At 39.9% G+C, this 22,098-nt stretch overlaps 1 protein-coding gene across 2 annotated transcripts in view; it reads right to left on the bottom strand.

Annotated features, from left to right (window-relative positions):
* Positions 1 to 15,405, bottom strand: part of cacna1ia (calcium voltage-gated channel subunit alpha1 Ia) — a 77,606-nt gene extending 62,201 nt beyond the window's left edge. Inside the window, exons 1-2 of one of the 2 annotated variants that reach the window (XM_056752974.1) lie at positions 15,278 to 15,405; positions 6,907 to 7,040 (exon numbers count right to left, since the gene is read on the bottom strand). In XM_056752974.1, coding sequence (XP_056608952.1) covers positions 6,907 to 7,040; positions 15,278 to 15,367 — 224 coding nt within the window. In that variant the 5' untranslated portion in view covers positions 15,368 to 15,405. The remainder of the gene's footprint in view (positions 1 to 6,906; positions 7,041 to 15,277) is intronic. The other variant, XM_056752975.1, reaches the window with a different exon arrangement.
* Positions 15,406 to 22,098: the final 6,693 nt, after the last annotated feature.

The raw sequence follows: 22,098 nt of genomic DNA, 5'->3' as shown, positions 1-22,098 counted from the left end.
TCCAGTATTCCAAGTTACCTCCTCCATCTCATTTCTTGCCTGTGATATCCCACAATCCTATGTGTTCCGTTCTGTGATCGGCTGCCACGAGTAAAGTTTTGAAATATGTGACCCTGCCTGTGAAAACTCAGCTAAAGCAATTTTCTTGTGATACATGAAGTCGCATTGCAAAAAATATCCTGTAACAAAATAGTCTTGATATGGAAGGCCATGTCAAAAATGAAAATGATAGTCAAATTTATAGATCAATCAAACTTTGATGATCATTTTCTCATAGACTTTGGGACTTTTACAGACTGGGTCACAAATACTTTTTAAACCTATACATAGTCAACTAAATACATGCTCAATAACTAAGCTCACTTGAATCAAACTAATTCAAACTAAATGACATTGTGATATTATGATGCCTTTACTACCTGTTTCCTATGTACTTGGTACCTCACATCATAAAAAAACACTGCGTAAATTCATTGACTGACTCCGCAGCTGGTTTCACACGCAGTCCGTGATTGCATCAAGCCATTTGTAACTTCCTCTCCCATCCCTGCTCATTCAATCTCAATCTGCTATGTAGAAAATATTTCCTCTCCTCTTTCATTTCGAATTTCCACAACATCTTTACTTATTCACGCCCGGGCCTGCCGAGGAAGGCAGAGCCTGCAGCGTGCTGTCAATCACTCAATAAACACCTGCTAATCACATCCAGCAGCTGGCCCGCTCATTAGCATACATAAATTATTCATTAATACAAAGATATGATTAGAATAGAGGATCAGAGAGGGGATTGGAGAGCAAAGTGAAGAACGCTACATGATGAGTTTTGTTTCAGGGTGCAGCCAATGAGAGTATAATCGGACAACACTGTAGCACTCTGAGTTCTTCACTGTTCCTGATTATGAATAAAAAACAGCTCCACTTAAGACTCAAAAATAGGTACAAATGCCCGCGCACACACACAGACACACACACACACTTCAGAAGTCAGACTGACCACGTTGGATGATCCAAAAATATCAGCAGCGCTTTTTCTTTTTGTGCTGTAGAATCAGTGGAAATGTCAGAGCGGCGATTGAAATGTCCTAAAGTGAGATTACCTGAGAGAGCAGGATCTCGCAGCTCTCCATTAACGCAATTTGCATAAACACCTTTTAATGGCTAGCCCCTATTAGGGGGTCCCTCAACGTAATACACAAAAATTCTGTGATTATATGACCTTTCTTCATATTAGGACATTACATTAAGTATTGTTTGTCAAATTATTAATGTAATTTAGTATCACAGCATAGGAAACACACGAGTGACCGTCACACACAGGCTACAATTCTTTGATCTCAAGGCTGAAATCCCTTTGGTCGACGCTTAAAGGAACAGTTCACCAAAAAATGAAATATTTGGAAGAATGCTTGTAACCAAATAATTCTTCGCCACCATAGATTACCATGGTAGGAAAAATTGCTTTATTGTTGAAGAAAGTAGGAAAGCAAATAGTTCTGATGCACCATAGACTACTATTGTAATTTCTAAAGAACAGTCTGGTTGCAAGAATTCTTTCACCGTGTTCATCAGAACAAAGAAATTTATACAGATTTGGAGCAACTCGATGTTGAGGAAATGAATGAATGAATGAAGCATTTATATAGAGTTTTATTGTATATTGCTGTACATCTAAAGTGCTTTACAATAGGGGTGGGAGAAAAAATCTTTCTCAATGAATATCGATTCAATCTGCAAGCGATTCGAATCAATTCACAAATAAAAAAGATTTTTCTTTTCTTAACCAAGATTGCGGAAGTCAACTGCAAGAGACATTTAATGCTCAAACACAGCGGAGCATAGAGCAATACACTGTGTTCCAATTCGCCTACTTAAACGAGTCCTAATAGGAGATCCTGTTTTTGTGATGGAATAGTAGGTACTTTTGAGTGCATGGCAAAAGTGATTGCCATGATACTAACAGGAAGCGGAAGTGGCCGTTGTTGCCTAAACAACATTGTGACCATTAACTGTCACACACATCAAAATACAACTCTTCTATCTATTAAGGTATTTATTCATTCATTATTTCGTATGTAATGTTTACTGTATGCTTACATTTGTTCATTTAGTAACGCATCAGTTATATAATTTATTAATGCAGTGGAGCGTCACTAAACTCCGCCTACTCATGGTGGGTTGTGGGTAATATCAGCCGTTAGAGAGTGATCATTCTTTACTTCAAATTTCTACCGGAAGTATTAGACCGTCTGGGAATCTTTGGAATACTATTTTCTACATACTATGATTTGGGACATAGGCCTACTAATTCTACCTTCGAATACTATTACAACAATTAGTATGATGATTGAAACGCAGGGATAGAGAAAGAGAGATAACCAAATACATTTAGTTCTGTAGAACTAAACTGCAAGATCAATGAAATACATTTTTAGGATGGTCTTTCTCTGCAGCTGCTCTGTGCAGTGAGTGAGCGGCAGGGAGAAACAGAGAAATACATTTACTACAATATACCGCAGCTGACTTATCTGTAAGTGCAAAATAGCGTTTCCCAAAACCTGTCACTGTTTGGATTTAAGAACATTAGATTCAACTTTATTGTCAATACACATGTAAAAAGTACAGCGCAATGAAATGTAGTTTTGTCTAAACAAAAGTGCAAAATCGGCAAGTGCAGGATAGACAGTGGTTGCAAAAGTGCAGGAAAAACACAGTATTATGGAAGTAGTTCACAGCTGGGAATGTACAATGAACATAATATACATGTGGCTATTACTATAAACTGGACATTTACAGATGGGTACATACAATGATAATTTGTAGCTGTTATAATAGTAGTGCAATGGATACAGAGTAGTGCAAATAAATTATGGACAGAAGCTATCTAAGTGACAGCGCAGTGGAAGAAGTTATTGCATATTTAGTTGTAGTACTGGAGTGCAAAGATGCATGTGTAAACAGTGGGTACTGCAATGAACAGTCATCAGTGCAAATGAGCCTTTCTGGTAGTTCAAATATATATATACATATATGTAACATGAACATGCACTGTAAATATGCACAGTTTGTTAGCCAGACAGACGCGCAGTGTGCTCTGCACGGGACTACACTAATATTGTTAAAATAACTGCTCTTTTAATGTACGTGTAAGATGATTTTATCATATGATGTGGCAATGTGTGGAAGCGACTGTAGTTTAACATACAGCACTAATGAGTCGCATTCAATTATTATGTACTTGTTTTAATGTCTGACAGCAGAATACATCAATGAGAATGGCTTTACTGGGCACTCAATTGTATTAAAATACAATATGTGACAGTTCTAAGAGAGGTTAGCCAAAGTACCAACACTAGTCTGACTCTGAGCGCAAAGTGACGAGATGACATCTTAAATATGCTAATTAGTACATCAAGAATTGATTCAGAATCGAATCGTGAGGGACCAAACAATTCCGACCCCAACTTTACAATCATATGAAAGGGTCTCGTCTCGACCACCACCAGTGTGCAGCGTCCACCTGAATGATGCGACGGCAGCCACAGCACAATGCGCAAGGAGAGAGATACAGAGACAATTCAGAGGGTGGGGATTATTAGGAGGTCAGGATTGACAAGGGCCAGTGGAGGGAAACTGGCCAGGACACCAGGGTTACCCGTACTCTTTAGGAGAAGTGCCATGGGATCTTTAATGACCACAGGGAGTCAGGACCTCGGTTTAACGTCTCAACCGAAGGACAAAATGATGACAGAATCTTTGGTGGGGTGAATTGTCCCTTTAAAGACATCACGCTTCCTACAATATGTTCTCCACACCATAAACAGACAAACGCACACAGTACAAAGAGAAATTACAGCAGGAGGGCTTTTTGGAACACACAATAGAACAGCAACATCTGTTATGCAGAAAAGCCATCAAACAAGACAAATTTGTTAACTTATCATTATATGTAAATTGGATAGATAGATAGATAGATAGATAGATAGATAGATAGATAGATAGATAGATAGATAGATAGATAGATAGATAGACCCCCCCAGGTGAGTGTACCATATCTTCAAAAATATAATTGAATTACAAATAAACCACGCTGTGCCAGGCATCGATGGAGCGTGCCAGTGAAAAGTGGAAAAATTAAAAGGAAGCCAAGAGTACATGACAAATATAAAAAGTCACAGCATATGTGAGGTATTGTGCAGAGAGACATAAATAAACAGAGATGAATCCAGAACAGAGCATGAAAACGAAGAGAGAGAAAGAGTGAAAGGGAGTGCCGTTTCAGCACTCATCAATCAGAGTGTCTGAGAGTAATTAGCTACCTGCCGACGGGCAGCATCTCTCTAATTGTTCTCTGCATCCTCTTTCTCCCGCTCTGCCTTCATCTGCCTCACTTTCATGCAGCGGCAGCCTTCTACAGTGTTAATGTGAGTGGTGACTGTGTGTGTACTGTTGTGTGCATCTTGTGAAATGAGACTGCAAAAATGATGACTCGTGTGTGGGTGTGGGGACGGAAGAGAAAGAGAGATACCGACTAAAAAAGGATGGGAATCTGAGCTTGGGAGATGGTTTTGAGAGACTAAAAACATTGAGGAAATGTGTGTGTGAGAGGAAGAGGCACTGGGTGTGTAGTTGAAGATAGCCTCAAAGACCTCAAAGAAAACAGGATTAGCCAAGAGTACACAAGAAAAGATCTCACACACTGGAACACATACACTGCAAAATTTGCTAAGGAGAATTATAAGTTAATAATTTAACAAAATAAACGCTAAACACTGCTGTTAATCACTTTATTTGCATATAAAATAAATGATGTTGTATAGTTTAACTTAATTTTTTCAAATCCTGTTCTCTAAATGAGATCCTTATTGTTTCCGAATGCGATAAATGCTGTTGTGGTTGAATATTGCAAGGCTCTCTGGTACACTTGATTCAGATTCATCTTGTAATATTGCAGCAGTGTTCAGGTTGTTGCCAGGTCAATTGCTTTCTAATTTGTATTTTTACTATTATTTTAGCTTCAAGCTTATGTACATCATTTCAACTCAAATCAATATTTCATGTCCATGTATTTGTTTAATTTGTAAGCAGTCCTCTAGTAAGTGGAATAATATACCACGAGCCAGTTAATATCGCAAAATAAACCCCTTCAGGGTAACACAAGACCATCTGCATCTGTACATTATTCCTACAGTAAACATGGCACTTGAAAGCATAACACAATAGCAAAAACTCTCTGTCACACAGTACGGCCCACATTTGCCGGCTGTGTTTACATAAATACCCTGCCAGACAGTGCAGCCTCACTAGATAAATTGATCGGCACTGCGTGGTCGAAACGCGGTGCGGTTGGGTAGGACAAATTCATCCCTCTTTGGCTTTCCATTCAGCTAATAACTGAATAAAATAGATACATAAAACAAGTCCCCTGCATTTGCATGGTAAAGAACCTCTTGCATTAATCATACCTCGTAGTCACACTAAGTTACACAAGAAGCCTATTATGCTCAGACAGAGCAAAAAAAGAAGTCGACCGAACCAAATTAAACAGCAACTCATTGGAAACTGCAATGCCAACCTATTTTCTAACAAACCTACTTTATCTCCAACAATCCTTTCCCTCAAGTTTTACATGTACAATTATGTATCCAAATATGTACCAGCTAATCTAATCTACTTTGAGGCAATCCTGCAATAAGTTGTTTGTCTAAAATTCAGGTGTAGTAGGAAGCAAGAAAAAACTGAAGTATATGTCCTCTCCCATCAGTCATCCAAAACATTTCGCTATATAATAGTTTACCCAAAACTGAAAATGACGTCATCATTGACTCACCCTCAAGTTCCTAACCTGTAGAAATTTCTTAGTTCTGTTGGACACAAAAAAATACGTACTATGGTAAGTGAATAGTGCCCCACACCAACTTGAGAGTGAGTAAATGATGACAGAGTTTTAATTTCTGGGTGAACTTTACCATCAACAAACATACATTAGAAGTCCACCACACAGAAAACCAGCTACGCAAACAATGTGTATATCAATGGCACAGATCTGTCCCATAACAGAAGGGCAGATGTGGATCAGGCTTACAGTATGTCTGTCATCACACATGGCCACATTATTGCCCATCAAGTTTTAATGACTCTAATCGCAGCCTCAGCAGATCCTGCTTTGATGAATGTGGAATGAAGCTGTTCACCTTGTGCTAGCACATACCACTTGAATGTGCGACTCAATTGGCATGCAAAGGCAGACAGGAATGTATAAGCAGGTTAATGAGAAGAAAGAAAGATTGCGACAAGCACGCAGAGCCAATTTATGTAGCATATAATAAAGTATTAACAGCCCGTATCAAAAACCGTTTCAATTTGTTCAGCTCCTTTACTTATGATGAGCGTTTGTCTCTTGCGAGTTTGTGTGGGATGTGTGTGTGATAGAGACTGTGTGTCATCAACAATAAAACTTTTATTTTTCTCCTACAAGGTTTGTCCTGTTGATCTAATGCTTCTCTGCTCAGAGATCATTGTCAAAGGAAAAGATGCTCTTAAACGTATAGTCTCTTTAGAAGTTTGACAAATTATTATCACATATCACACTTTTGAATTGTTTCTTCTAGCTAAGAACTGGAAAGAGCTAAAACAGTACTAAATAAACAGTGGGGCACGGTTATATAGGGGCAACACATCAGTCGATCTGGAGGTAAACATGAAGCGTAAATGCTCAACATTCAGTCCTCTTTTAAACCAGGCACTACTGCTTTTCAGAAGAGCTGAAAAGGACTGTCCATTACTACAGGTCACATAGTTCAGATGTTTATATTGGGAGTAAGCACACTCTGTATCTCCATGGCCCTCTTTAACCTGGAGCTGGAACGGCTGGTGTATCTGGAAAGGTGGAAAGAAAACAGCCCTTACCCTGCCATGACGATAAAAAAGTCCAGTCTGTTCCAAGTATCACCAAGGTAACACCGACGGCCAAAGATCCCCAGGGCCACCATCTTCACCACCATCTCCAGTGCAAAAAATATATAGATAAACGCATCGAATGCCTGAGAGAGAGAAGAAGAGAAAAAGGACTTTAGACCAATATGAAAATACCTTGACCCATGAAATACCGTGACAAGCTTTTATGCATAGATGCATACTGTTGAAACAGGAAGTTTGGGTGACACATATAATAGCCCTTTAATAGATTTTTGATAGTTTGTAGTATTAGTGGGAGCGATATCTCATTCTACAGAGTAGAAATATGTAGTATAGTATCAATCATATGGTATGTTATCCTTGGAAGAAGACGACTTCAAATATTCATTGCAAATATATCACTATGTATTTGTAAATGTTTATAATTTTTTTAAATAATTTTGTCAAATGGAAGACCTCAAAGCTGGACTTAAGGGGATCATTTATAGAAGATATAAAAGATAATAAACAGTAGTTTTAACGCAATGTTCTAACCACTGAGTTACAGGAATGACTACTTACCAGATAAAATATATTTAAGAGTGAAACAAGGAACTGTAGGAAATCTGTTGTTTAAGGCAATGGTCAGTTATATAACTTACCTCCCTGGGCTATGATATCCACAACATATCTGTTGCAGCGTAATAGCAGTATTGAATTCAAGTCCATAGAATTATACTTTCTAAATTCAACAATAAAATGAATACACATTTTTGTGCAGTACTTAAAAATCAATAATCAAAATTCTCCTCGACAACGGTTGCTTTATCCATTATAAAAAAAAGACATTTTATTCCAAAAAACAAATAGAACAGGAAGGGACAAGTTTTTCTCACAGCAAACGGCATCGCAAATGCCTCTTTCGGCTTAAAAAAGTCTGTAATTACAAAGGCGTGGACACAGCTGTCTTTGTGACTGATCTTATTGCACATGCATTTGTAGGAGTTTCCTCTTCAGATGCAAACGTTATGGGAAGTGAGTAATCATGCAACTTTTATTTAGAAAAAAACGTTAAATGACAAGTGTTTACTTTCGAGAACACGTGTGTACATATGAATTTATGAGAAATTATTGGCAGTCCAGGTGCAGTACTCCATTAATTGAGGACCTCTGGTCTCTTAATACTCCAGAAGAGGAATCTCTCACGATAACATTTGCTAATGGAAAAATACAGTGACAGACATACTTAGCAATGTGTGGCACGGCCTTATTTTTCAAATACACAATATCTGACTGCCAATAAGAGCTAATGAGTTCCTGAGAGAAGTCTAACTGAATTGGCTAAGATATTAAAGTTCTTATAAGAACCCTTGTGTAGAGAATTATTGTCTTAAAGTCCAGTGAACACGCAGCCCAACGGGACGTTCTGTCTTGCGTCTCATCTGACCCTGGGAGGCCTATCATGGAATTAGGAGACTGACTCCATCTGAAATGTCTCTACATCAGAACAGATGAAGCATTTAATAGAAAGTGTTCCTTTCATAAACAATTGAGAATGTGGACAAGTAGATTTTAAGAGGGTTGTTAATTAGCTCCTTACAAACACTCAGACGTGCGATTGCTGCTTTCAAAGCCCCCCGTTGCGATCTCATTACGACAGCACTGATAGCTGGGGTTTGTGTGACTGATTACATGGACCACTAAGATACGGCCTGCGATCGCCCTCATCACTTACTTTGTTTCTCCTCTTATGTCGGTTGTGTTTTTTTTTTCATTTCTGCGCTGTGTTATGCTCCTGGGGGGATAATTATAAAGATGCGAGAAGTGGAATTTTCTTGCACGTAAGTCCCACAAACACATGCAGAGAATGAAACGTCTGTAACACTGTGCCACGAACTGCCTCTAAGTCTTACTTTGCATGTCCGCAGTTGCCAAGTAGAGCTGATACAGTTTTCGTTCCCCACTACAGTGTCTGTGTGTGTCGACCGCTCTTCCGTTGTTCCAAATTGGAAAACTTCCTGCCAGCAGCCACGAAACTGAGTTTGAATCTGGGCAGCACTTAAGTTTCCCTATGGGTCCAGTGGATGCAAACATCCCGGCTCCAAAAGAACGTTTCCTCTAAAGCACCTTCTTCCACACGCCATACCTGACATATGGCTCTCTATACGAGACTGTACACACACAGCAAGCAGGGAAACAAGACTCTCATTCCTGCCCACGCATTTTTCCGTTTTTGGTGTCACAGTCAAAATAAATGGGAAAGAGTAAAATCGGTGCACCGCTGAAGTTCTTCCTTTGCATTTCTCTCTTCGATGCTGTCTTAACACAGAGAGTAAAACTCCAAACATTCTCAACACAGGAAGCCACCGGCTCTCAGCAAGAGCTGAATGTCGTACCGTATGCCATCTTGGCTGTTTTCTCTACAATGCTTTCCTCTACTTTTGATCTGCTCTAAACGTGCTGTATGCCATATTCACACAGGTAAGCCTGAGATATGAGCTCAGCTCACAGTCAGCATTATCTCTTAATTGGGCCATGCATTGTAGAAACAGATTGGAAGTTGCAATAAAACTCCTTCTATTTGGCGGAGATCCCAGTCATTTGGAGAAAATGTTGATAACTTATCATCTCTTGGACTAAAGCCTGTGAGATAATTTAGAGTGCTGTGCCTATATTATTTCTGCATTGTTAAAACTAAGCTATAAGCTATTTTAAACACACTAAATCGTTCAATATTTGCACCTTCATTACACAAAGCTTTAGGGAAAAGCCACCAAACTACTGTATGTTCAACAACAGTACATCACACTACCTCTCAAAACTTTATTTTTTTGCATAGTAGTAAACACAACATAATTATGGAATATCACAAATGTAACTATGTAAGTGGTGTTGTTGCTAAACAAATTCCACAATAAATCAAACACTTGATATCATCGGCGGTCACTTGTGGTCGAGTATGACTGTCCTCCTTCTTGGTCCTTGTGGGTCTTCAGATGAGCATAGAGGTTCTAGACCCAATTATTATTGTGCAGTGTGGGCAGGTGAAGGTGGTGGTGGGTTTGAACTGGACCTTTTTGATGGATGCTCTCTCCTTTCTGAGTCTGCGTTTGTGCTCTGCAGCGTGGTGGAGCTCTTCATTATATAGTGCAGCACCCTCATGGACAAGGATTCTCCATGTCGTCCTATTTTTTGTCATGTCCTCCCAAGTCTTAAGCTCTATATGGAACTTTTTTATGTTTGTTTTAATGTTGTCCTTATACCTCTTCTTTTGGCCTCCTGGGGCACGTTTTCCTTCAGCAAGCTGGGAGTAGAGGACATGTTTTGGAAGGCGAAAGTCATGCATACAGACAACATGTCCGGTCCATCTGAGCTGGTGTTGAGCAATGGTAGCAGTGATGGTGGGGATACCAGTGTTGGTGCGCCTATCCTCCCAACTTATCCTGAGGATTTTCCTGAGGCATCTCTGGTGACATGCCTCTAGCGCCTTTAAGTGCCTACTGTATGTGGTCCAGGCCTCTGATCCATACAGTAGAGTGGGCAGCATTACAGTTTTGTAGAACAGGATTGTGGTCTTTGCCAGAAGGTCGCGGTTCTCAAAAACCCTTTTCCTGAGCATTGAAAAGGCCCCACTAGCACAGCTGAGGCAGTGGTGTATTTCATCGTCAATGTTGGCTTTTGATGATAGGGGGCTGCCCAGATATTGGAAACGATCCACATTTTCCTATTTGATGTTATCAATAGCGATATTTGGGGGCAGGACAGGAGTATTGTTTGGTGGTGACTGATAGAGGATTTGAGTCTTTTATTATGTTGATGGCTAGACCCAGCTGTTTGTATGCTTTTTTGAAGGCAACCAAAATGTCTGTTGGCCAGGACTTTCCCTGTGGTGGACAGGAGAGAAATGCCACGGTAGTTCCCGCAGTCTGCCTTGTCTCCTTTCTTAAAGATGGAGACAACCAGGCATCCTTAAGTTGTGCAGGGATTTTTTCTTGTTCCCATATTTTGTAAAGCAGGGCATGGATGTGTTTAAGGAGATCAGGGACGCCTTCCTTTAGGACTTCTGCTGGAATGCCGTCCGGAACAGCAGCCTTGTTGTTCTTCATCTTCCTAGCATCCTGCACCTCTTTCAGGCTGGGTGGTTCCCCCATGCTCTCATTTATAGGCTGTTGAGGGAGTTTTTCGAGGGCCTCCTCTCAGGAGTGGTGTCCCTGTTCAGAAGATCCTTGTTATGCTCTTTCCACCTGTTTGCTATTGCTTCCTTATCTTTCAGCAGCGTGAGCCCATCTTTAGATTAAAGGGGGGTTAGACAACGGTATCTAGGGACATATACCGATCTTGTGGCATCAAAGAATCCTCTGGTATCTCAAGAATCAGCAAGCTGCTCGATCTCCAGAGCCCTTTTTGTCCACCACTTGTGACTGTTTTTTCTGCATCAGTTGGATACTCCTTGGGCAGGTCTGCACTGAGGGCCGACTGGAGCTGTTGTTGGTAGCTGGGCTCACACAATCGCTCGATGTTAAGGTCTGGCCGGCTCTTTCTTTTCTGCATCCTTCTTTTCCGCATCAGGTGGATAGACATGAGGAAGCGAATAAGGCGGTGGTCAGTCCAGCATTCGTCTGCACTGGTCATTGCTCTGGTATTCAGAGCATCACGTCTTTGGTAAGGACGATGACGTAGTATATGAGGTGCCATAGTTAAGAGCGAGGAGGCATCCATGATATTTTGAATGTGTTCTTTTGGCGAAAGAGTGTGTTGGTGATGACCAGGTTGTGTTCTGAGCATTTTGTCAGCAATAGTGTGCCATTGGAGTTTGTGTTTCCAACCCCTTCTTTCCCTAGTGTGCCGCTCCATAAATGATGATTCACTCTGGCATTGAAATCCTTAAGTAAAATGATCTTGTCCTCCTTGGGGACTTTGGATGGAGTTTTGTCAAGGTCAGCATAGAAGGTCTCCTTTACTTCATCCTGTGCATCAAGTGTTGGAGCGTAAGCACTAATAGCAGTGGCCATTTGTGGGGTGATGCATATTAGTGTTCCCTCTGGACGCGAGTTTTCGAGGCAGGCAATTTTTTGGGCACCTTTTCTAACCCCATCCCCTACTGGGGTGAGCAGAGTGGATCCTAAATAGGGCTGTTCAGTCATGGGTGCAGCTGCCGAAAAGCTCTTTCTGCCTCAATCCAAGAGCTTAGCGACCTTCTTACACCCACCGCCTGTGTGCCAGGTTGTGGCTGGGAACTCCCAGACTACACTGTCCTGCCCCCGTCGCCACTTCCTGGTCGCCACAGGACTTTTTATCCGTGATGTAAAGTGGATGGGTTCCCCTTTGGGAGGACGCCTGCGTGTGATATCTTTTAACGTGGGGAGACTGATGCACCTGCAGCCACCACACGGTCCTTGGCAGAGGGGGGCCTGGTTCCAATGGCATGGAAATCCACAACGACTGGAGACCACCCTCTGTTGCAACCTTCATCGGCCTTCAGTGTCGTTGTGACATTATCCATTGGCATCCTCCGCACACATCCGCCATTGAGGTATTTGGATCGCACTTTGTCTGGAACCTCCCCCTCGACCTTACCGCCATGGGTGACCCTACCAGGAGCTTAAGCTCCCGACGGCATTGCTCTCAGGCTCATTGGAACACACAAGGTTCTCCACCACAACAAGGTGGCGATCCATGGAGAACAATCTGACATCTTAGTCATCTTTCAACTGAAATCTCTACCCAGCATCTTTGGTCCTACACTGGAACGCTTTACTAGAAACAGTATTGAAGCAGTTCCTGTGCTGGCCTCTAATTTGCTGCCATCATTAATAACGCCATTATTCAGCCCAAGTCATTCATTTAAAAAATAACTGTGTTAAAAATATAAAAAATGTTAAAGATATCAAAAATATTTTATACGTAACAATATTAAAAACATTAAACATATTCAAGAAATATTAAAAATACAAGTTTGCACAATTTTATTTTTTTGGCCACAACATATTAGAGACAAACTTTAAAGCAGTAGGGAATATATAATAAATACTGTATATGCATGTGTTTTGGGCAGGTTTATTTATCTGATACAGACGGAAACATTCACTATAAAAGATAACACTATATTGACCGAAAACATAATGTTCAGCCAAATGCTGAATGTACTAAAATGAGTTATATATTCAAAATAACGATTTGCTTTTATATGTTGTAAATTATTTTCTATGCTTATTGTTATCAGGCAGAACTGGCCCAATTAACACTACTCCGTTATTATCACCTGTAGAGAACAGGTGGCAAATGAAATGTCAATTAGGAGATGTGTACGCTTTCATAAATTTTGTTCAGCACATATTTTGAAGCTTTGTTTCGGATTGCCATCAGATTCTGGATCAACGCACTGCAAGACAAACATTATGCAAATAAACAGCACTGTTAGAAGACGTTTTGCGATCCATCCTTTCTGAATTCCCCCCGCTAACATTCCCATCGAAATCACCAAACTGCAATCATCCCTGATGACAATGTTCAACAACAGCAGCATACAGCTGTTCAAAATCATCTCATATTGACGGGTTGTGGCACGGGGCAGCCCACAAGAGTCGTGTTTTATTTATGAGACACAGAGACAGATTATAGTGAATAAATTTATTAAAAAAAGAAAAATGTACAGTATTGTAAGTGATATCAGAGCATCTCTTCCGCAAAAGTGTTTTAATGGAGGCCATTCATATTCAAGTTATATCGCTTATGAGAGCTGTTTGATGAACTGGAACAGTGTCTACTGTAATAATTCTTTCTACATGACCATCGTGTACGTGAGCCAGACGTTCCAGGCAAGCTAATAAACGCAGCAGGGCCTCTAGATAGACAGTTAAGAGGACACAAGTCCCAAAAGCTCCCAAAAGGCGACATGAACATTTAAAGGCCATTCCTCTGTCAACACAATCCCCTCGAGTTCTGTCCGCTTCATCAACCTCTCCAAAAGTTAGAGTCTCATTACCCAGAGAGAGACCAGAGGGGGGAAATTAATAAAAAGAACGTCTGTGTGCAGAGACACGACTGGCCAGGAATCTATGGCTGAACCGTCAATTCTCATCAAATGACAAATTAGCATTTTAGGAAACATCACGTTCCTGGACATTTTTATTGTGCATCAGGTTAGCTTTACATATCTGAGAGGAGAGTGAGACAGATGGAGCTCTGTTCTAAAATCTAGTGAACTGCCCAAAGAGGCAGCGTTTTTTTGGCATAAGAGCCATGGTTTCGACAGATTTTGAATTCATTATGTTGCATCTTAAGGGATCTCGTTTTGCCAAATAGAAAGCAGAATTGCAAAAAAATTATAATAGACATATATGTAATCCAGCCAGTGAAAACTTTTGTGGGATAAAATTTGTGGGATAAAACAGTAACTCACTTCTATATGATGTAAAGAACATGTTCAATGCATTGTGTGAAAATAGAACATTTTGTATCTTTGTCATGTCAAAGATTGAAATCCAAAATAATTAAATGTAGCATCAATAACATAATTTCAGTAGTCTAAATCATTCATTTTAGCATTATAAATACAAAACCGGAGTACCGTATACCAAAATCTACTGTATCATATTTTTTGTCATCGGAAGATGTAAACACTTGTCCAGAACCACTTCCGGTGTCATTTTATTTATTTATTTTATCTTTAAATCTTAAATATATAATTAAATCAAATATATCTGTTAACATTTTGATTCGGATATAAATGTTCTGTTGGTTGTATTTGGTTAAAATGTTTGGACCAACATTGTTTATATTTTCTGAAGAGGTCCATAAGATTTTCTAGACTTGATGATGCTCCCAATCGCACAAACACATGTATACACTGCCGTTCAAAAGTCTAGGATCACTCTATATTCATATTTGTCCACAGTTTAGAATAACATTAACCATCAAAACCACGAAATAACATGGGGACAATAACTGTGGGAATTATGTTGTGACTATAAGCTTCCAAAATAAATGAACTCTGTTATATTTTAGCATCTTTGAAGAAGCCACCCTTTGACTGGAATCATATGCTCATTTTATCATCCAGCCTCTTGAGCTATCAACCTGTGAAGCTTTACATACAGTACTGAAGGAATCTCGAGCTATTGTGGACTCAAATTGACTGCTTTTTATTTATTATTTGGTCCAAAATATATATAAAAATATATATATATATATATATATGTTGGCACATTTATATTTTTGTCTATAAAAGTGATTTCAAACATTGAAACACACACCTTCAGGATTTTTTATAGCATGAGATTTTTTTTCAAGTGATCCTAAACATTTGACGGGTAGTGTATATAATAGGTATAAACTTTATATATACTGTACAAAGCTAGTATTTTAGAATGTCCACACTGACCTGTAGAATCTGACAGCGTTCTGAGGTGCAGTCGATGTTCTCGCAGGGCTGGTACATCCCCAGAGTGACGCAGTTTAGCAGGATCACCATGATACTGATCCGCTCGAACCACGTGATGATGAAAAGGTTAAGGTCAACATTTAATAGAACAAGCATCAATAAAACAACTAACACACCTAAACTTCAACATTTTGTTATGCCATTTTAACAAGTTTTGCCCTTCACCAGCAAGATGCTAGGCCCTACTTTATAATGATAAACTGATCCATAGATGGCTAGGGTTCTCTTTTAATGCAAGTCTATGGGATTTTTTCACAACCTTTTCAAAACCTTGTAAACAAAACTAATCTTGTAATCTTTATTTACCACTTGCTGTGAGAAAATAGCCAGTCTAATTGTTCAGAAAAGTACTAGCACTGCATAATATTTAAATATTTTTATGCATGTGGAAACAATGGATTACAACATATTAAGGTTTGATACATTGAGCATGTGCAATAGTAATAATGATGCCTGCAAAAACCAATGGGAACACATCACAAATCGTGCAGAAAAATGCAACTCTAGTTCACACCAACTGAATTGGTTGTTATTACAGTCACCATGGCAGGTCATTAATGAATCACACTAATTTCACTAGAAGTCAGTCAGTTAAGATAAACTGCGTGAGAAAATAGTGAAACACTGTGAGTTTTTCACTGCAACCTCCTCAGGTCTGTTAGCTGGAGTGAGCTTCTCTCCTAAATCTGTACAAGCCTCATCTCCTCACCTTTATGGACCATTTCTTTTTCAATTTACTCTCAACTCCTTTTCCTCCGGCTTGGTCAACCTTTTAGCAGGCAATTTTTCCGGTGTGCTCATACCTTCTGCTCCTACTTCTGCTCCATCACAATTCTCTCTCTCTGCCTTCATCTCCCCTCTCATCTTTCAACGCTTATCTTTATTTCCTGTCTTTATGGCACATGCCACAGGGGAAAAGGGGCTTTTTTCGAACTTGTGCTTTATCTAACGGTGATCTTCTTAACACAAACACATACTTGCATCCCTGTGCACTTCTCAAAATGCACTCCACCGGAAAAAGGTTGTGGCATAAAATGTAATATGTGGCCAATTTGTTTCATCCAAACTTTCAATGGGAGCAAACAGACATTTCAATATGAATGTGCTATTAGACTCAAGCATTCGCCACAGCGTTGGCCACACTTTGAACTTGGATGTGTAATATTGTAAAAAGCTCTGCTTTAATCATTAGAGTGGAGAACTCCCCCAAAGGGCTAAAGTAAGCACCCGCATCATGTAGCAAGGACCTCACTATGGCTACTTGTAGAAATTGCTCCTTTCTTTTTTTATTGTTGTTGATTTCTCATCAGCTTCTGATGCGGCTTTTGGCAGAAGGAAAAAAGCGCCCACAGAAACACTTAAATGACATTAAAGAGAAATAAGCAAAGAATCAATCTCAGAGGGGAACACATCACAGAGAGAGAGAGAGACTAGGCCAAATGGCTGCCAGAAACATTGCCTGTTTATTAAAGATAATATGCAAAGGTGAGGGAGTGTGAAATGAGACATTCACATATACACAGAGAAAACACAATTCACTTAAAAATGTAAATATTATCAATGAATTGATATGTGTATTTTTTTGTAAACAGTGTTTCAAACTCTTGTCCAGATTTCTCCCTGTAAATCCATGCCAAATATATGGAAATAGTGAGTTAATTTGAAATTTAATTGAACCTCTACTTTTCCCATGAAACAGGAGAATGTTTAAGATGTGCAAGCACAGCAAAAGTAATTGTATTGGTCTAGAGCATGGTAGTAAAATGATTACAATAATGTAGTGTTATGCTAATCAGTACAAAATACAACCCATCATCAAAACAAAAACATCTGAAAACAAAAAGTTCTGTAAAATCCAAGTTATATTAAATTGTATGGTGTAGTATTGTACATGGGTAGTTGAGAAAATATACCTTAAATGTAAATACGAAGATAAATCTCTTGTGCTATTTTATATTATATGAATATATAAATAAGAATAATATAAAATTATATCAAATATTTGCAGTCACACAATAATACGCTATATTTGTCAACCCATATGTCACACGATTTAATCCACTTGTGGCAAGTTTGCAAACATCCCTCAACCATAAAATCATGCATTGTTATATGAATGAATTCTCAAGATAGTTTTTTTAAAGAAAAGGGTGGGTGAACCTCACAATCGACCAAGACGATTAAAAAGCGATCGCATGGACTCACAAACAGACCCCTCATCATGCAAACAGCGGAGCACTTAAACCACACTCGGACTGCCAACAGACATGCCATCAGTTTCAAAAACACATCAGTAGATTAAAAACAATATAAATGGGATTTCCTGTAATTAGCAACCTTAGACGAAGCAAACCGGAGACTCCTATGACACTGTGAAAGCTACCATTAGGACAGACAGAAGTCTGGATGGAGAGATGAGACGAGCTACAGCAGAATGACCAGGGATGAACAGGTACAGAGGTGACCCTTTGTTCTATAGAAGCCCTGCAGGTTACTACACTTGTATAAAACAGACAGTCCCCAAAGATAGAAGAAAGGGATGAGGGTGTTCAGACAAAGACAAGCGGTAATGATGAGATGGTAATGATGTGTAGTGATGTAATGATGTGTGTGAACATGGGAGGAAGAAAAAGGGAAGGGTAGGGGGCTGCTGTCAGTCCGAGGGTTGGAAACGATGGAGGAGGTTAATAAAGAAGAAGCAAACTATTTTAGGATATTCCGCTCCCCTGGAGACTTTAATAATGGGGCCACAACTCCCACAGGGGACACCGTGTCCCCAGGACATATAATATTTGTCTCGCCTTACAAGAACAAACTCCAGATTTAAATAAACCAGCAGTTTTACACAGAGGAATCTTGATCAGAAATATGATGGACAAGATATCATCATTGGTGTAGTCGAGGGTATACACGCATACGGCGTATAGCCCCTTCTTTATCAGTCGACATTGCGTGTATCAACTTGTTTAGGGCAGGGTATGCACGGGTACACGGCCAATACCCTCTGTAATTTTGGTGTGTCATAAAAGTCATGAACAACAGGACAAACTGAATGAACTGCTGTCAATACTTTAGAAAATGCCTATGACTGATCTCACATCTGATCTTTCATTTCAAATCAAAGAAGACGGGAGTTGCTTTTGACAGAGCCCAGCTCGAGGTCAGATTAACTATGAAAGAGGAAGAGCGCAATGTTAGTAGCTAAATGTTTTATGATAGAAATGTCAGGGGTAGGTCACATGTCGCGTCTTAAAACGCATGCAAAACACTGGCTGCGTTGCTTTCTTCCTCTTTCCACAGTTTGCACGCCCGTGGTGTCGTTTAGGTGGGAGCGCTTGACCCACGTCAACATGGTTAACTTCCGAATGTAAAATCCAGTCATGTAAACTACAAACGCACAAAGCAATCACACTTTTCAGGTACTGTAATGTCAGTGTGACAAGTCAAAAACATGACCAGACCTTCACTAGTTCACTAGTGCAAACCAGCGGCGTCTTGTATTGCCTTCCCATAAGGGCAGTAAATCGCTCTCCCTCTCGTTCTCATTCACAACTCCTTCCTGGTGGAACATTCTTCCTAACTCTGTCCGTTCAACCACATCTCTCACAACATTTAAAAAACTACTTAAAACCCATCTCTTCTGTGAATACTTCTGTAAAAACACTAACTCTTTATCTCAACAGGTTGTGATCTAGCTTTTGTTGAAACCTTGAAACCAGTTACTTTGTATTGGCACTTAATGTATTATGGCTCCTGTATGACATATCTCTTATTGCTCCTAAACTCTTTGTAAGTCGCTTTGGATAAAAGCGTCTGCTAAATGTCTAAATGTAATGCTAAAGAGCTTGGCTTACTCAAGTGTGCTTAGGTTGTGGTCAAAACCGCTAAAATGTTTGCAGATACGTCATAACTTCTAAATGAATTCTAATTCTTTATTTCTGTTTCTATATTCTTTAAATGTTACCCGTTTTAAATAAAAGAAAAACAAGTTTGTGCAACGTTTTTTATTTGATGTCTATGTTATTACTCAAAAAAGGGATAGTTCAATCAAAACTGGAGATTCTGTTATCACTCGTTTACATTTATGTAATTTCAAACCCAAATACTCTTAGATTGTGTAATATTTGTATAAAAATCCGTGATTTTACTTTTTTACTGATGCTGATAATCATGAAAAGACAGACATGGTTAGACGTTAGCTATCGTTATCCAAGTTGCATCCAAATGACTTAAAATTCATATATATAGGAAGTCAAACATTTTTGGGGCATTGGTATTTCTAAAATCCTGCGTACTGCCCTGGTTGTCTCTTCATATAGCCTGTAGGCCATCACTCATTTCTGAGTAACACCGAGGTGTTCATCCTTTGCTGTGCCGCTTAAAAAATGGGGGCATAAATACCAACTTCTCATCACTACACCACTGGGTATCACAGTGTAAATATCACGGTGCAAACTAAGAAAAAAAACACAAGTCATATGTGTTTCCATGAGCACAGACAAAGCTGCAGACATGACATTTGGTCTTGTGCATGAGCATGTTTCGAAAATCACTAAATGTGTACTTCCTAAACAAAATGCATGTCAATTGAGTAGAAGCATTTACAAAAAACAGTAGGCAACTTTCATTGCATCCAATTTGTTTCATTCAATGAAGAACTAACCGCTGAAGCGTGTCTCGTAAATATGCTTGTTTGTTTGATAACAAATACATATCTTCATCAGTCTCAATCAGCTCCATTAATCACCGAGTCTCTTGAAAGAAAAAACTGAGGACAGGATATTGCAGACCTTCTCTCAGACTGCCTCAATGTATCTTATTTCTGTCATTGACTCTCTTATAGAGTTGTGAGGCGGGCTTGGCCTTCACCCAATGAATGCTCACGTCCCAGAGTGATGTGCAAAACCTCAAGCCCAGACCGACTAACGGCCGTGCACAGCCATGCAAATAACCGCAGCCATTCTTCAGCTGACTGCCTCTGTGCCCGCTTAGCCATTCCACTTAAACCAGAAAAATTCTCAGAGGAACAGCGTACAAATTCCAAACGCCCCCCACCCTCTCTCTTCCGTGTTCACATTAAATGTGCATATGTAGGCAGCGTGTGTGTTTTGATTGAGTGTGACACATGCTCTGGGTATTTGTGTTAAGAGGTGTTAAGAGGAAGATTAATATTGGCAGTTAACTAAAACCTTTCACTGCTGTCTCACCACAAAACGAGTGTGCATCTCCCTCGAGTACACTGGAGCTCTGAAGTGAAACACTGCGGCTCTCCCCTGTGTGCAGTAGACAGAGGACCTATGCCTGCAATACTGGCTTTAATTGTGTGGGTTCGTACATGCACTTTGAACTTTGCATGCTGTTCATAGTGTGTGTGTTGCACTCTTGCACGCCTTGCTACATGAACGTTTGATGCGTGAGCGTCTATGTGAAGCGATGACGATGAAGGCCACAGTGACTCATGGATAAATCGCTGGCTATGGGAACAGACACAACATCCACAATTGTCCCCAAAAAAACAGCAACTGATCTCTAACCTGTGATGTTATAACGTGATCTCACGGGTATTCGTAACTATTATGAGGTGGCTTATTTGTATGAATTTGTATGTTGTAAATAGTAAAAATGGTACAATTGATAGGGATGTATCGATTCATCAGCTCACAATGCTGATCTCACGGTTAAATTTTTAATTTAATAGGTCTTGAATCGTCACATATTATAATTGATTTTCAACTGGCTCACGGGGAATCGTTACATCCCCTACGATTAGGAAGAAAGCAATACTGAAGCCTCACACCAAATGTAACTGTCGTACTAAAAAGAAATGGAAGAGATTGTGCCACTTCATACGAAATAGCCACATCGTCATAACTTTACCACGTGAACACTACGCGAGCATGCCGGAGCGTGCCCCCATGGGTGGCAAAACACTCAGCAAAATGACTGCTTACAATATCAGGAAATCCAATTCCGCCCAATGCAATTCCGCCCAACATTTCCATGTCCAGGAACACCTGATACCTTTGTAAGTCGTAGGGAAGTCGTAAGGATCACCGTCGAATCCAGCTGCTTGTAATTTCAGCAAATAATTGCGTGTTTTAAGTGCGGATTCTTTGTTTCTCCTATTCTCCTCAGCCATTTTGCTGGGTTTTTGACACCCAGGGGAGCGTGTCCCAGGGCGTGTCCCGACATTTTCACGTAGGAACGTTACATCAATGTATTAGTATATGATCCAGATCTATCAGAAGAGCAGTGACATGTTGGATTGCATAACATTTCATCTCACTGCTGCAGGACTGCAGACACACCAAAATGGACCGGGTCCAACACACTGCAGCATACCGAGGGTGTGGAGTGGAAGATGTTCTCTGTTGAAACTTGTTGCATCACGGCTGATTGCAACGTGGGTAAAAAACAAGCACACACTCAAAGGCGATAAACATTACATTACTGCACCGTGAGTAAGCGCCAAAGCCTCCAACACTGTCAGTCTACTCTGCATTTTCACAATCTGCTCGAGATCACTCATTCGTGGCAAGCAGGACGTTACAAGGCCTAAATTCTTAGCTTCTCTCTGCAGTATATCACTGTTAATTCCTATAATTTCTGTCTCAATATATTCCCATCTATTTTATTGATGGATTTGTTGTCTAACCGTTGACTGTACGCACGGGTCTTGAACAAGCTCAACCTGCGGAGCGAGTACAAAGCTTCCAGCTGATACGTAAGAAGGCACAAATCAGCTGGATATCACCCCTCAA

This window comes from Triplophysa dalaica, chromosome 7, assembly GCF_015846415.1.
Source record: "Triplophysa dalaica isolate WHDGS20190420 chromosome 7, ASM1584641v1, whole genome shotgun sequence".
In the NCBI taxonomy this organism is placed as follows: Eukaryota; Metazoa; Chordata; class Actinopteri; order Cypriniformes; family Nemacheilidae; genus Triplophysa; species Triplophysa dalaica.
The sequence above is the reverse complement of the archived record's forward strand: the minus strand, read 5'-3'. Positions and strand labels throughout refer to the sequence as shown.